General features: G+C 41.8%; 2 protein-coding genes across 4 annotated transcripts in view; one reads left to right on the forward strand and one right to left on the reverse strand.

The window, feature by feature from the left end:
• Positions 1-2,373: 2,373 nt before the first annotated feature.
• Positions 2,374-15,533, forward strand: part of LOC106723647 — a 30,463-nt gene continuing 17,303 nt past the window's right edge. For 2 of the 3 annotated variants that reach the window (XM_014528095.1, XM_014528094.1), the window contains exon 1: positions 2,374-2,955. In XM_014528095.1, the coding sequence (XP_014383581.1) occupies positions 2,462-2,955 (494 nt within the window). In that variant the 5' untranslated portion in view covers positions 2,374-2,461. Of the gene's footprint in view, positions 2,956-14,833; positions 14,844-15,533 lie in introns of those variants that run through there. The other variant, XR_001359353.1, reaches the window with a different exon arrangement.
• Positions 5,763-8,156, reverse strand: LOC102244179 (C-C motif chemokine 4-like). The gene is made up of 4 exons (XM_005879934.2): positions 7,742-8,156; positions 7,471-7,662; positions 6,429-6,543; positions 5,763-5,937 (listed from the first exon to the last, which is right to left on the reverse strand). Exons 2-4 carry the CDS (start codon positions 7,544-7,546, stop codon positions 5,850-5,852), a joined length of 279 nt encoding a protein of 92 aa, XP_005879996.1. The 5' UTR covers positions 7,547-7,662; positions 7,742-8,156; the 3' UTR covers positions 5,763-5,849.

Here is a 15,533-nt window from a genome sequence, read left to right on the forward strand (position 1 = left end):
ACGAGTTTTTTGAGATACCAGCTGTCTCTCAGCCGATTTTTTGCATTGAGTTGATAGAGTAATTTGAGTTAACGAGCTCCTTAACGAGCTCGGTCTCAGAACGAATTAAACTCCTAAGTCAAGGCCCCACTGTATATGCCTGTATTTTCCCAGAATAGATGCCTAAACATGGAAACACAAAGGATGTATTTACTGTAGAGCTGGAATATATGCCAAATTGTCCTCCAATAAGACTATGCCTATTTACACTTCCTCCTGCAGTGAAGGAGACACTGATTTCTCACACACTGACGCGATGCTTTTGTAATCTTGCTTCCTCAAGTTTATTTGTTAATGGGATATTTCAAGCTGTATATTGCCATACTCCCCTTGGGATGTAGCCCAATTGGGAATGGGGGTGGGGAGGGCAAAGAACTTTCACTACAGTTATGAAAAGAAATTTAATTAGCAGAAATTATGTAAGACAACATAATGTGATGTTTGCTACTCTAGCACTTGGAGTTTCCACTATGAAGCAAAGGGTAATTATGGCCTCTAATAGTTTTGCTGAAACATGCATTTCAATGATGGAAGCTGCAAGGTTGCTAAGGAGGGCCCTCCCTTCAATAATAACAATACTTGACCTTTATGACCTATGCCTGTACTTCACACCTATCATCTCACCGAATCCTCACAAGCTGGTGGGGTCACTTCCATTAGCACCCTCATGTCAATGGGACTGAGACTCAAGGGACTGAGATTCAGAGGAAGTCCATGCTTTGCAAACACTTCAACCCCATCTCAGACCCACCGATGGGGAACTTCCAATGGTGGAGTTCAGAAAAGCTCCTCAGATGCTTTCATGCATATGGAAGTGAGGAACACTTGGCCTACCTGATAAAACCTTTATTTCTTGGTGAAAAACTAAATAAAATGTCTCCATGAATAGGTGATTTCTAGTGCTCTAGTGACAGTCACAAATTTGGGGATTTGGGAAGTTCTCATGACACATTATCACTTGATAGTATATAGGTGTCTGCAACAACCATCAAACATATATAAAAAAATTAAGGGAGGAACAGTATAGGCGTGCCTAAAAAATTAAATATAGAATTATATAACATCAATTCCACTTCTGTGTATATACCCCAAAAATTTGAAGGGCTATTTGTACACTCATGCTCATAGCAGCATTATTCACAAGCTGAACTTGGAAACAACCCAAGTGTCCATTGACCAACGAGTGGATAAGCAAAATATAGTATATACATATAAGGGAATATTATTTAGCCTTCAAAAGAAAGGAAATTCTCCAATTTGCCACAACATGGGTGAACCTTAAGGATATTATGCTAAGTGAAATAAGCCATCACAAAAAGACAAATACTGTGTGGTTCCACTTATATGAAGTACTTAGTCAAATCATAGAGACAGCAAGTATAAAGGTGGTTGCTAGGAGCTGGCAGGGAGGAGAGAATTGGGAGTTAGTGTTTAGTAGTTATAGAGTTTCAGATTTACAAGATGAAAGAGTTGTGGGGATAGGTGGTGGTGACTGCTGCACAACAATGTGAATATGTTTAATACTACTGAACTATATGCTTAAAAATGGTTATGATGGTAAATTTTGTTAAGTGTATTTTAAAAACAATAAAAAAGAAAAAGAAAAACCTAAGGAAGAAGACTGAGTCTAGACATTGGGCATCCCTACATGTCCTTAGTCTGCAAAACCTAAATGAAACTATTGTACTGTAGTAAACGTCTACACTTGCTGAGAATTTTAATGAATGTATTGAGCCAAACTGACAACAATTGTCAGTAAACAGAATATCAACAGATTGAGCAAATGCTCCCGAAAAATAACAGTTTTGCAGTTTATTTTATACGTTAGAATAAAAGGAGGAGATATAAGGAGGGTTACATAAACTTCATTAAGAGAGTGTGAGAAAGTAAAGTGGAGAAATCTCTTAAGATTGGATAAAAAGTAAAACAGAGAGGCATATCTGTTACATTGGTCAGTACAGAATAGTTAACACCTACTGCACACAGAGATGGTATTTAGGCAACAAGATAACAATGTGGTCTCAAGCTCTGGTGCCATTGGTTGTGCGATTGTGCCTTCGAGGAATCTGGAAAAGAAAATTACTCTGATATTTCAGAGGTATGATATCTTAGTTGTTCGAATAAAATTGACTTGCTCACTTAAAGATTAACTTTGTCAACAAAGCTACAGGTCTAGAATGTGACTACCAGCCATGACCCACTTTTAGTTAGGAATTTTAATGTTCGGACCATCCTATGTGGTTACTTGGGTCTTTGAGTTTATAAGGTCCATGATGCAGGCCTCCATGGCACTTGTCAGGTTTAGTATGTGGCCTCTTTTTCATCCACACTGTTTAAAAAGTAGAAAAATGCAGTCACAGTTTTGTCTCAGTTTCTCCACCTTTTTCCCTTTTCTGTCTGCTTAGATTTAGTGGAAACCAAGATGAGAGGCATTAAGAAGGAAGAACAGGTGGAGACAACTAGAAAATCAGGAGAGGACAGGTCCCTTGGGTCTGTGAAGGGTGAGTATGAAAAGCAGCTCAGGACAGCCATATGGCCGCTGGGCTCAGTCACCAGGAAGAACTGTGATTCCTTTCACCATCTGCAGCTCAATTTGCATGCTAACTCAGCTCCTGGCCTCCTGAGAGGAAAATGCCCTGTCATGGGAACATTACAGAACATTCTAGGTGGGGGTAAGACAGGGAGAGGACAGAATGTTTGCACAAACCAGAGCATTAGGAAACAGACTCCCTCCTATCTCGAAAGGGAACAGGGGAGGCAGGCACAGCAAGGGAGAAGAAAAACACAGGCCTGGCTTCCAGAAGCTGATCCACAAACAGTAGGCTCTGTTCCCTGTCCTGTTCTGGCTCTGGCCCCCTCCCAGAAACCCAGAGAAACCTCAATTGAAAAGTCAAGTAAGGAGATACCTGGCTCAGGGTAAGAAAAGGAAGTTTTATGAAAAGAGAAAAAGAAAAACACAAAATCTCATACTGTGCAACAGGTGAAGACCTACATTGCCCCACTACCAGGACTCCATGCTTTTGTTTATAATTCCTGGGTAAAGTACTTCTTCATTAGAGTATTCAGGTCTCATAAGCCTTCCTTGGTGATTCAGCGTCTGTGGAACTGAGTTCCTCCCTCCCAATTTGTTCAGGGTCAGGGAGGCGTGGGGAAAAAGATTGCAGTGTGAGGGAGAGCCTCTAACCCTGCCCCCTCTCTAATAGTAAAGTCAAAGACAGGTCACAGCTCTGTTCTAGACTTCATGTGATAAATGAGAGGACAGAATCTTCCAGATAGGAATCCAAGGTCCTTCCCACCCTCAGAGGGCCACAGGAGTCAAGAAGAGGCAGGCTTACCCTTGACCTGGCTGATGGGTTTTGTACCCTTGGTTAAGCCTCAGCCCTCATTCTCAGCTGCTGAAGCAGACCCTCTTCTTGAGATGTCTCACCTCATTATAGTCCACCACCTTGGAATATGTCTACTTCACCCTGGGTTTGTCCTAGAGGAAAGTTTATCTCACCTTCTAGAGCAGCGGTCGCCAACGGGTGGTCCGCAGACCCCTGGTGGTCCATCAGGTCTTAAAGGTTGGCGACTGCTGTTCTAGAGTATTCCATTACTTTTCACACTGAACTGAAAGGAGCCATTGTTGGTGATTCTTTAGCTGGTAACTAACTGTATGAGTTTCCTATTGCTGCTGTAACAAATTACCACAAATTTGATGTCCTAAAACAGCACACATTTGTTCTCTTAAAGTTCTGGAGGTCAGGACTTCTGGTCAAGATGGTGGTGTAGGTAAATGCAGTACTCGCCTCCTCCCACAACCACATCAAAATTACAAATTAACTACAGAACAACCATTACTCGAAACTGCCTGAAAGCTATCTGACTGGAATTCCTTCAGCTAGGGATTTAAAGAAGAAGCCACATCGAGACTGATAGGAGGGGTAGAGATGTAGAATGGGCTGGTCCTATACACACATGCAGCAGTTTTTAATTGGGAGGGATATCTTGGCTGCAGAGGCTCCCCTGGAGAAGCGAGGGGTCCCAGCCCCACACCAGGCCCCAGTGCAGGGTTCCATTGCCAAAAAGAGAAGCCCCCATCATTTCTGGCTGTAAAAACCAGCAGGGTTTGAGGCTGAGTGACACGGAGACTGCTGGAACCCCAGGAAGTTCCTTTTAAAGAGCCTGTGTGTGGACTTACTCCCTCTGAGCTCCAGCACTGGGGCAGCAGCTCAAAAGGCACCAGGGACATATGAGTAGGAATTGAATTGTCTGCATAAGGGCAAGAGCTGGGGAGCTAGCTTTCTCCCAGACAGAAGTGCTGGCAGAGGCCATTGCTCCTTTGATGAGCCCTCCCCCCAGAGATGGGAAGGGGGGCCATATCTGAGTCTCCATCAACCTGTGTAGTATTATTCACTTGCCCTGGTAATTTCCTGAGACCCCCACCCCCATCCCACTCAACTTTCAGTGCCACCCAAGCTGTTTCCAGTGGTTTTTCCATACGAATGGTCTGTCTTGGCTCATGCTTCAGACTTTTCTAAAATCGCTCAAAAAAGCAGTATCTGGCCTCAGCATGCCAAATACCTTTTTCTAAACCACTTCTCAGTCCTTGGCACTCAGTTGTCATAATATGAGAAGGTTGGACAAAATGTTCTGAGAGGTTCCTCCCAGCTTAACAGACTACAATGCTATGTTCTGTAGATCAAGACTTGACTGTGCATGTAATTCTATCTCAGGGCCCTGTTCTGACTCATATACTAGGAAGTTCTGATGGGTTATTAAAGAGACATGGCTTTAGGTTACTCCCACAACACTCCAGAAACAAATTTGACATTCATTCTTCTGTGTTCATGATAACACTCTACCTTTGCTTTGGACTTTAGAGAGCTGATCTACATGATGACACTGGGAAGTTAGACACTATGCCCATTTTAAGTAAAAAAGCTAAGGCTCAGAGAGGGAAAGAGAATCTTTTAGATGTCAGACCCTGTAATGGGTGCTTCACACATGACCTCATAACAACCCTTCCAAGTAGATAATATTACCCCCACTTTACAGGTGTGAAAATTGAGGTCCAGTAAGGCAAGATGACTTTTCTAATGATTCACTGATAAGTGATGGAGACCCACTTTTCTGACTCTGCAATACCTTGTCTTTCCTCTATATTGTACTGTTGCTGCTTTTTACAACTTCTCTACTAAATGTGGAGATGATGACCCTTATCATCACAGCTGTCCTTTTGAATCATTCTTTCATGGTACTCTCCAAATAGACCTACAAGCATAAGCAAGTCACAGCACCTCTGTGCCCATTGCCTCATCTATAAAATTGAAGGTACGAGTCTCTACTTCACATGGGTGTTAAAATCATCGTTCAAAGTATTGAGATTGTATTTTTAGAGCATTTAGCCCATATGAAGTTCTCAGTAAATGCTCATTCTTATTTTGTTTGGAAATGGCAATTTGCCCCTAATAATAATACCAGGAAATTCCCTTCATACCAAATCATATTTAAAAAAAAAATAAATTGTCTTTTTAAAAAAAGTTTTATTATGAAAACACACAGAATCAATTGCACTACCCATGTATCCTCAATAGCAGAGAAACTGATGGTGGACCATCCCCATGGAGAATATGTGTCCTTTGGCAAAACCAACATAAATTATGGAAATAACATCAATAAAATAACACAACACATAATGAAGATTAAATTAAGAGAAGGAACAAGGACTACTGTGAGGAGCTGTGAACATGGAGAGGGTGTGTCTCAGTGAGAAGTGTCAGGCTCAGGTACCTTTCCTGGAGACCTGCTGCCCCTGTCCCTGGAGTGGCTCAGTTCAGCTCCAAGTCATTCATGTAGTCCTGGACCCAGGCCTCACTGGGGTTGGAACAGACGTGTCTGCCCTTTTTGGTTTGGAATCTGTGGAACAAGAAGTAGATAGATTACAATCACATGGGACCTTGTCTTTGGTAGATATCTCCCTCTGTTCATGTTGGACAGTTCTAGTGGGTGAGAGGATGCTGCTGGGGCGATACTAGAAATGAATTTCTTGTAACTTCTACCCTGGATTTAGCTGTGGCCTCAAGGTTGTCCAGATTAGGAACCAATGAGTTTTACAATCAATATGGCTATATTTTCCCATTCATTCCCTAGATCCCCTAGCAATCACTTTTCCATGTGTTTTTCTAAGCATGGTTTAAGAATTAGCCCACATGTCCTTGGATCTTTTTAAATTTCCCTGGTTTTCTAGCCTCTAATTTCTTCATAACCTATTCCTTACTGCTGTCTGGGAAGGCTTCAACCCTGAGACTGTCTTCCTCCTGTTTTATCCTCTCCCTGCCCCAAAATGCCCCTTGTCTAATCCTGCCCTTGCCCTTGCATCCCAAAGCAGCCCAGGGCATGATACTTACACCATGGTGGGCTGGGAGCAAAGGCTACTGGTCTTGTAGTAATCCATCACAAAGTTGCAAGGAATTTTCCATGGGATGTAAGTGAAGCAGCAGGCAGTGGGAGGGTCTGAGCCCACTGTAAAGAAAGGCTGAGGTAAGCTCAAAGTTCTACAATAAATTGCTCTTTTGGATTTTAGTTATGGATATTCAAGGGGCATCTCTGTGGAGTTACCAGATCACCAAATACGGGCCCTTGTATCTAATCCCACTCCACTGCATAGGAGACTTTTTCTGAATACAGGATCCTAAGAGATCATAGAGCTGGATTGAGTCTCAGAGCACACATATACCTCCATTTAAAAAAATCAAATCTTTATTGTTGAAAATATTACATATGGCTCCTATTTCCCCCCATTGACCCTTCTAGCCCGTCTCCTTCGCCCACCCCAGGCCTTCACTATCCTATTGTCTGTGTCCGTGGGTTATGCATATATGCATATAAATTATTTGATCACTTTCCACCCTCCCACCCTCCTCTGCCTTCCCTCTGAGATTCTGCAGTCTGTTCTATGCTTCTATGTCTCTAGATTTATTTTGTTCATCAGCTTATTTTGTTTGTTAGATTCCACATATGAGTGGGATCATGTGATACTTACCTTTCTCTGACTGGCTTATTTCCCTTAGCATCATGCTTTCCAGGTCCCTTCATGCTGTCTCAAAGAGTAAGTGATCCTTCTTTTTTATTGCTGCATAGTATTCCATGGTGTAAATGTACCTCAGCTTTTTTTATCCACTCATATACTGATGGGCACTAGAGACAGGGACTTTCTTAAACAAGTCTACGAGTTACTATTTTTTAAGGAAACAGGAATTTGAATATTACCGAATGTCTGCTGGACACTACATTTGACAGAAGCCTACTTAAAAATTCTCCCAGCTCTCTTTTGTCCCATCCCCAGATGCCAATGTTGGATCAGCCCCCACTAGAAAAGTGGGTTCTGCCTATACCATGGCTTTGCCTATACCATGGCTTTAGAAGTAGTACCTGAAATAACAGACTTACTTGGTGCTGAGAGCGCTGGAGAGCAGAAGGCAGCCACTAGCACAAGGAGAGAGAGGACAGCCACACAGAGCTTCATGGTCTTGGCGGAGAAGAGGCTTTCCTGAGAGTGAGAAGCTCTGCACTGCTTCTCTTCCCCAGGGTGATGTCATCACGATGGAAAGCAGGAGGTGGAGGGGAGAAGTGGGCTGCACTCTAAAGTGGTACATTAAAGGCAGTGACTGAGACTGAGGAGAGAATTGTAAACCCAAGAGGAAGGATGCAACATTCACACCTGCTAGAAGGACTTTGTGTATAAGAGCTCCATGCTGCTCTTGGTGGTTGGCACCTTCAGAAGCTGCAGGCTTCACATCAGTCTTTCCAGGATTGTCAAAGTGTGGCCCAAAGAAGGAAAGAGGATCCAGAATTCCATGTCACATTCCTGGGCCTTCTACTGCTGGACTGAGTGATCTCAGTGCCCTACATGTTTTCTGGGACATGAAGAAAGAGTCCAGCATGGAATGTGCAGAAGGATACAGCAGGACAATAATCTACTCACTGAACATTTACTATGTGCCAGGCACTGGGAAAGTTGTATATTTACCTAATATCAAATCCCACCTTGACCCTGAGTAGGGGTATAATTATTTCCCTGAAGCAATAAGGACGGAAGAACAGAGGAGAGTTCACTGATGATCTCAAGGCCACACTCTTAAGTGGCAGTGCCAAGATTTGCAATGAGATTCTTCTGACTCTAAAATCTATTTTCTTTCTAGCCTGTTGTCACAAATATAGAATGTGAACACAAAGAGAGAAACTATTACCAATAGGGGCTGTGCCACACACAAAGAGCCGTCTTATTAGGGCTGAATTTAGGAGGGGATTTTGCATCAGTCTGTCCTAGAACAAGAATGGAACAGAAGGGAAAAGAAATAAAGGTTCCAATATGTTCACTTGGACCCATAATGCAAAAGGAAAGAAATCAGTAAGAATCAATCTTGGAAGACCCAGAGAAAGAATGTTCCTCTATAGTTTACAAAGTGATCCCCCAAGAAAGCTAGCACCCATCTGACATCATGCAGTTATCACAATATTATGTACTATATTCCCTAAGCTGCACTTTACATCCTCGTAATTATTTTGTAACTACCCATTTGTATTTTTTAATCCCTTCATCTTTTTCACTTTTGTAAGTTATATAAATATAGAACCACTATGCTGTATACCTAAAACCAATATAAATTAATATTGAATGTCAACTGTAATTGAAAAAATTAAAAAGGGGGGAAAAAGGAATGTTCCTCCAGTGTGAAAATGGGATTGGCTATACCTAGCTATGAGTTTATCAATGTTACGGATAAAACATGTAATCTAAGCATGTGGGTGCTTCCCAGCCATCCATAGGGAATTCCTTGTGTTCATGTAAAGCCCTGCTTGGTTTGGCAGCTGCTTTCTGGGAGGCCTTCGCCCTGAGGCCTGAAGCTGACTTGAAGGTGACCAGGTGAAGCTCACAAAGACCAGGAATACAATAGTGCATGCAGTGGGCAAGTGAGGGTGATTAGGATGATTGGATCAAGTTCTCTATCCACCTTCAGCTTAGCCACTCTGACCCACCTTCTCACTACCAGCCTTGAATTGCTACCTACTTCTGCTCTGAGAAAGAACAAAGTGTGAAAACAGAAAAACAGATACCCTGGATACTGTAGAAATGTGGGATAGGAAGGGGCAGAGCAACATCTTGGGGTACTTCAAGGTCACTAAATAAAGTACATTGTTATCCTACCTTATATCACTGCCTCCACCACTACCTCCACACACATACAAACTGTATTCTTTCCTCCATCCTTTCTGTCCTCACCTTTTTCTTTGTGTGAATCTTGCTTCAAATGCTCTGATCTTCACCAAGACCCCTATCCCCAGCTCTAATGTTCTGTAATCCCTCATATCACATATGCTAGTACCTCTCCTGGTCTCTCCTTGTTGGTGGAGTTTCATCTTCATGTGTCAAGGACCTTACTTTAAGGGAAAGAGGGTGTGTCCTGTATTCCCTGGGATTTACCCAGACTTTGCTATCCATGCCATTTCCACTCTGTTTTTTGTCAGGGAAAGCAGAGCAGAATGAAGCCCCATCACTCCCTCCAAGAGCTTGTAGTCTAGTGATGTTGACAGTGAAATAAATGACTATCCCATGGGTTGGGATGTTACATTCCTGACAGAAATTTAAAGTGTCACCAGTATTTGACGGGTTCAAGCAAACCTTCAGGATTCTTTGTGAAGCATCTTACTTCCTTCAAATTGTGCTTTTATACCTGTTTCTAGCTCTTTCCAGGCTGGAACATCCAGCAAGAGAGGAAAATAAATCAGTAAACCGTTATTGAGTACCTGCTATGTCAGGCAGGGGAGACATGCTTTGGAAAGTGGTGGTTAAGTATTGAGACAGTCTTCCCCAAAATGTGATATCTGATTTTTATAAAAATTTATATTAGTTTGTTTTATTTTCAATGGAAAATATACATACATGGTCACTGAACAAAATTGAGAAAAAATAAGAAATAAGAAAACAAGAAAACAAAAATTGCCCAGCATTCTGGACATAGTTTTGCATTTTGCTATGTTACTTAATAGTCTTTCTTGAAATAGCATATCTTATTATCATTTATTTATATTCTTCCCTGTCATTAGAAACTCAACTTATTTAAAATAAGTATGAATTATATTTCGTTGAATGTATATACCAAAAGTTAACACCAAAATTTATATTTAACCATTGTTACTTAGGTCAGTCCATTCGGGTTGTTCTAACTTTTCTCTATTGTAAATTGAGCTGAGACCTGAAGGATGATTAGCCAGGAAAAGTGTGTGTGGATGGGGTTATTTAGGCAAAGAACAAGAGGCCTGCACATGTATAAAATAAATTCATTGCAATATTCAGTAATAATGATAACAGTGCCCTAACTGGTTTACCTCAGTGGATAGAGCGTCGGCCTGCAGACTGAAGGGTCCCAGGTTCGATTCCGGTCAAGGGCATATACCTTGATTGTGGGCACATCCCCAGTAGGGAGTGTGCAGGAGGCAGCTGAATTGATGTTTCTCTCTCATCAATGTTTCTAATTCTCTATCCCTCTCCCTCTCTGTAAAAAAACAATAAAATATATATTTTTAAAAATAATGGTAACAGCAACTAACACATAGCACTTACTATGAGCCAGTGATGCTCTAATTCTTTTATAGATGCTAATGTATTTAATCTTACTAGTATTATCCCCTCACAGATTAGGAAACTGCAGCACAGATAGGTAAGTAACCTAAGGAAGAACACACAACTAATACATGATAGATTTGTAAATGACACCAAAGAAGTCAGGCTCCAGAGTGTAAGTAAATCAGAAAAGGGAAATGTCCTTATTTTAAATTTATATTTAAAACTTAACAACCAAAGTTTTATAATTATGATGTAAAATATCTTTCAGTTTTACATTTTGCACGTCTTTGAAAACTGGAATCCATGGGTTTCTCTTTCTTCCTTAGAAAATTAAGAGAATTAAATCGTGGTTTTCCTTATTTGTTCTAAACATTAATCTCTGCAGAGGATGTGGGATGTACCCATGCTTATAGTATTTAATTCTGCCCCATGAGTACACTGGGCCAAGATATGATTCATGTCCCCAGCCGAACAGATCAGAACAGTGTGCAATTTAAAACCCATGAATTGTTTACATCTGAATTTTCCATTTAATATTTTGGACCACAATTGAACATGGCTAAGTGAAACCAAGGAAAGTGAAACCACAAATAAGGAGGGACTACAGTAGATGAAGGAGGTGAAGTGGAGGGATGAGCCAAGGGTGACTCCCAGGTTACTGGCTTGGAAGCTGGGTAGGAGGAGTTGCCTTTTAGTGAGTTAAGAACACAGAAGGAGCACAGGGACAGGGGGAAAGATCTGAAGCAATACCACGTATATGCCTTGATCCACTGTACACATACAGAGGAGCATGGTACGAACTCAAGATAGAGAAGCAGAGAGAAGGGGCTGCATGAAGACACTGCCTCTCTGGGATGCTAGAAAGGGGTTCCCAGGACATTGTTTCTACCTACATGAAAGATGGAGCCAAGTCTGCTGCAACCTGACTCTGGGCCACACCTGAAAAAAGGAGTATGAGGCTGGACCATACAGGGGCAATGTTATCCGTGAACCATCCATGGAGCCTCTGCTCTTGAAGGGAGAGAGCTGAGATTGACACCTGAGGAAATGAAACTACAGAGCCAGAAACTGAAGTGAAACCAACCCAGCAGGGCCAGGACTTGGGAAGCAATGAGGAGGGGAGCAGAGCAGGACTAGGCAGTGATGTTACAGAACATGAATTCTTCAGCCGGAATTCCCTGCACTCATGGCTGGAGCACTCTGTGGGACTGACATGGGGCCTCAAAGAGGCTGGAATGAGTCAGAAAGCTACGGCACAAATCAAGCCCCTCCATGCTGAGGATCCACCGTGGTGACTGCTGGCTACTTCCTGCCCCACTGCCCAAGAAGCCTTGGGTCATCCCCAAAGATGAAGACCTTGACTCATGGCCTTCCTGATCTTTTCATTCCTGTTAGTATTTCAACTCCACAGTGGGACACCTACTGTTAGTCAAATCAGTGATTTATTCATTCATTCACCAAATATTTATTAAGTTCCACTATGTATCAGGTGTGGGTACCATTGGAGAAACATTGGTAAATAATTCACACAGTGAAATATAAAAGTGACCAATTCTATCTGCATGATCCTGGGCAGTTATTTCACCTGGGAACATCAATTTACCACATATGAAATTTCATCCTGAGAATCCCTCACATTATTTATCCAACATATGCAGTAGCATATATTTTGTATATAAGTATGCTATTTTCCATTTCAAGGAAAAACATATAAGACATAAGGTTATTTCCTAGACTTAGGGACTGATATGGAAAAGTTACATATATAATCACTGAGATAGAATTTTATATTCAATAAATTGCCTTTATTAAAAGAACAAACATATAAGAAATAGAGACTATGTCAGAAAAATCATCATGTTATCATCATCATGTGCCAGGCATATATGGATCAAGTGGATCAAGGCATATACGTGGTATTGCTTCAGATCTTTCCCCCTGTCCCTGTGCTCCTTCTGTGTTCTTAACTCACTAAAAGGCAACTCCTCCTACCCAGCTTCCAAGCCAGTAACCTGGGAGTCACCCTTGGCTCATCCCTCCACTTCACCTCCTTCATCTACTGTAGTCCCTACATGGTATGAATTTGGCTTAAAGTCAACAGGACATGATCTACATTTTTTTTCAAGAGAAAATGGCATAAATAACACATATAACTCAATACAGTAAGTGCTGTAATCATGGAGGTAGGTAGTAAGGTCCATTATCAGAAAGTGGTTGATTCAGCAGTTCCCATTTTCTTCTTCTCGTCCTGCCCAACTCATAGAAGCCAGCTCTCAGAAATTGCATCATGAGTATGAAGGGAGTTCCCACAAGAAGTGAGGGGATGTAATTCAGGGTATCAATTGAAGACTAGGGCAGGAGAGTTGGGGTGCGAAGAAAGCATTGTCTGTGATCTAAAGTTTCTAATGAAACAGGTGCTAGACTACATTTGTGGAATTGACAGTAGCAAGGGAAGACACATGGATGCTAAAGCCTCAGTGAAACCGGCCATTGCCCCCGATCTTTTCTTTGCTTCACTCCCTCAAGACCAGGGTTAGCACTCATAGAGATGGGACAGAAACTCAGCCCATGTGTTTTCAGGGAAGTAACTACAGACACAGGAAGGACAGAATTCCTAAGGTGTGGTTTCACTTTGCTTATGTCTTGTTTCCATTGTTCTAGCCCCTTTTGGGGGAATTCTAAGCCCTTTGATTTAGTTCCAATTTAGCTTCATCATCCTAGCTCAGCATCAAAGGCTTACCAAAGTTGTTCCTGGGACTCCAAGCCAATTAGCAAAAACACCTCAGCATCTAGAACAACAGTTGCAGGATGATAATTTCAATCCCAGTACGTATACCCTTTATTCTGAGGAGAATCTACCTATGGATTTCCTGGGTAAACCTTCTGAGCCCCCTGAGGAGGTTGAAATTTTTCCACCCCAGCGGGAAAAATACAACTTTCATTCCTATTGATTTGTATTTCATTCTTTGGATTTTTCATTTATTGTTTTTTTTTTTCAAATAAGCAGCACATTCATATGATTTAAAAATGTAAAGATACAAGGATCTAGAAGAGATATTTGTACCCCCATATTCATAGCAACATTCTTCACAATAGCAAAAACGCAGAAGCAAAGGTAACAAGGGAGGACAGAATAAACAAAATATGGTATATACCCTGGAATATTATTCAGTGCTCCCACTTGCTACAATATGAACTTTGAGAACACTATGCTATGTGAAGAAAGTCAAAGACAACAAGGCAAATACCGTATGATCCCATTTGTATAAGGTGTCAGAGTGGTCGAATTCACGGGACTAGAAAGTAGAGTGGTGGTTGCCAGGGGTTGCAGAGCAGGCATGGGTAGAGTTTCAGTTTTGTAAGATGAAAATGTTCTGGGGATGGATGGTAGCGATCATTGCACAACACTGTGAATGTACTTAATGTCACAGACGTGTACACTAAAAATTTGTTAAGATGGGCCGGGTCAGTGTGGCTCAGTGGTTGAAAGTCAATCTATGAATCAGAAGGTTACAGTTCAATGCTCAGTCAGGGCACATGCCTGAGTTGTGGGCTCAATACCCACTAGGGGGTGTGCAGGAGGCAGCCGATCACTGATTCTCTCTTCATTGATATTTCTATCTCACCCTCTCTATTGCTCTCTGAAATCAATAAAAATATAGTTTTTAAAAGGGTAAAGATGGTCTATTTTATGGTATGGGCATTTTACCACAATTATTTTAAAAAGGCAGAAAAGTGGAAAAAGTACAGAAGTCACTCTTACACTTCTAACAGCCGTACAATTCCTACACCCAAAATACCTAACATCACCAGCCTTTGTGTGTCTTTCCAGAATCTATGCATATACAAGCAAATCCATACTTCCATGTAGACAGGTTCATTTGAGGAGGAACTGAGTTCTAATACACTGTGATATAGGGGTTCAATGAGACAGACTTCAGACCTCCTGAGCTCGTATATTAACAAATGATGCCCTTGTAATGGTTGGGGACTTGAGTCCAGGCTCCAAGTCTTGCTCCATATATCAGCCACGCTAACAACCTATAGATTTTTGTGGGCACAAAATTCCTTGAACTCAGCATATAAAGAGGACAAATGTATCAATATAGTGTTTGGTTATTTTGGGGGGGGAACTTCCAATCAGAATAACAGAGCCGTGGCTCTGTGACTTGTATGTTCTTCCATACACCACAAGGTTGTCAGTTGGATTCCTGGTCAGGGCACATGCCTGGGTTGCAGGCTCAATCCCTGGCAGTGGGCATGCAATCAATGTTTTGCTCTCATATCGACGTTTCTCTCTCCCTCTTCTTTTTCTTCTCACATTTTTAAAAAATCTTTTAAAAAAATTTTAAAATACAAAACAGAATTTACTCAATCCCCAAGCTTCCATAGAAGGGGATTAGGCCGGACTTAGTTGGACCATGTGTCCCATGGCTACAGGTCCTGTGGAGAGGGAGCCTGCATGGAATGCATCACGCTTATAGGGAAGGTGAGGCAGGGACATCTATACCACCACCATGAAAGCTGTTGGAGGAAAGAAATTATCTCATTGGAAAAGGGGACTATTTTTCCATTACTTGCTGGTACCTGCTGAGCTAGCGATCTGGTGAGCTACTGAAAGGGGACAGGAAATGAGTCTCCAGGACGATCCCATTTGTTGTTCCTCACCTCCTGGATTCCCCACACCTCACTGATCCCCATTCCCAGGCTGTGCCTTAAACACACTATGTATTGGCTGGCTCACTGGACAACACAGAGAAAAACACTTGTTTTCATTCTCAGTAAGGAACTTTGGGAGGTAACTTGGGCAGGCACCAAGAGAACAGCATCAGCAAACTAATTAACCACATAGGAACTGGAGGCCCTTGCACTCTGCCTAGAACCC

This window comes from Myotis brandtii, unplaced genomic scaffold, assembly GCF_000412655.1.
Source record: "Myotis brandtii unplaced genomic scaffold, ASM41265v1 scaffold617, whole genome shotgun sequence".
Lineage (NCBI taxonomy): Eukaryota > Metazoa > Chordata > Mammalia > Chiroptera > Vespertilionidae > Myotis > Myotis brandtii.

Excerpts from the sequence above, each read along its gene's own strand:
- LOC102244179 (XM_005879934.2), bottom strand. The coding sequence starts at position 7,546 with ATGAAGCTCTGTGTGGCTGTCCTCTCTCTCCTTGTGCTAGTGGCTGCC. Across the intron at positions 6,544-7,470 it reads TCCAGCGCTCTCAGCACCAA|TGGGCTCAGACCCTCCCACT; the intron begins GTAAGTCTGTTA and ends CTTTCTTTACAG. Across the intron at positions 5,938-6,428 it reads TGCTCCCAGCCCACCATGGT|ATTCCAAACCAAAAAGGGCA; the intron begins GTAAGTATCATG and ends CTTGTTCCACAG.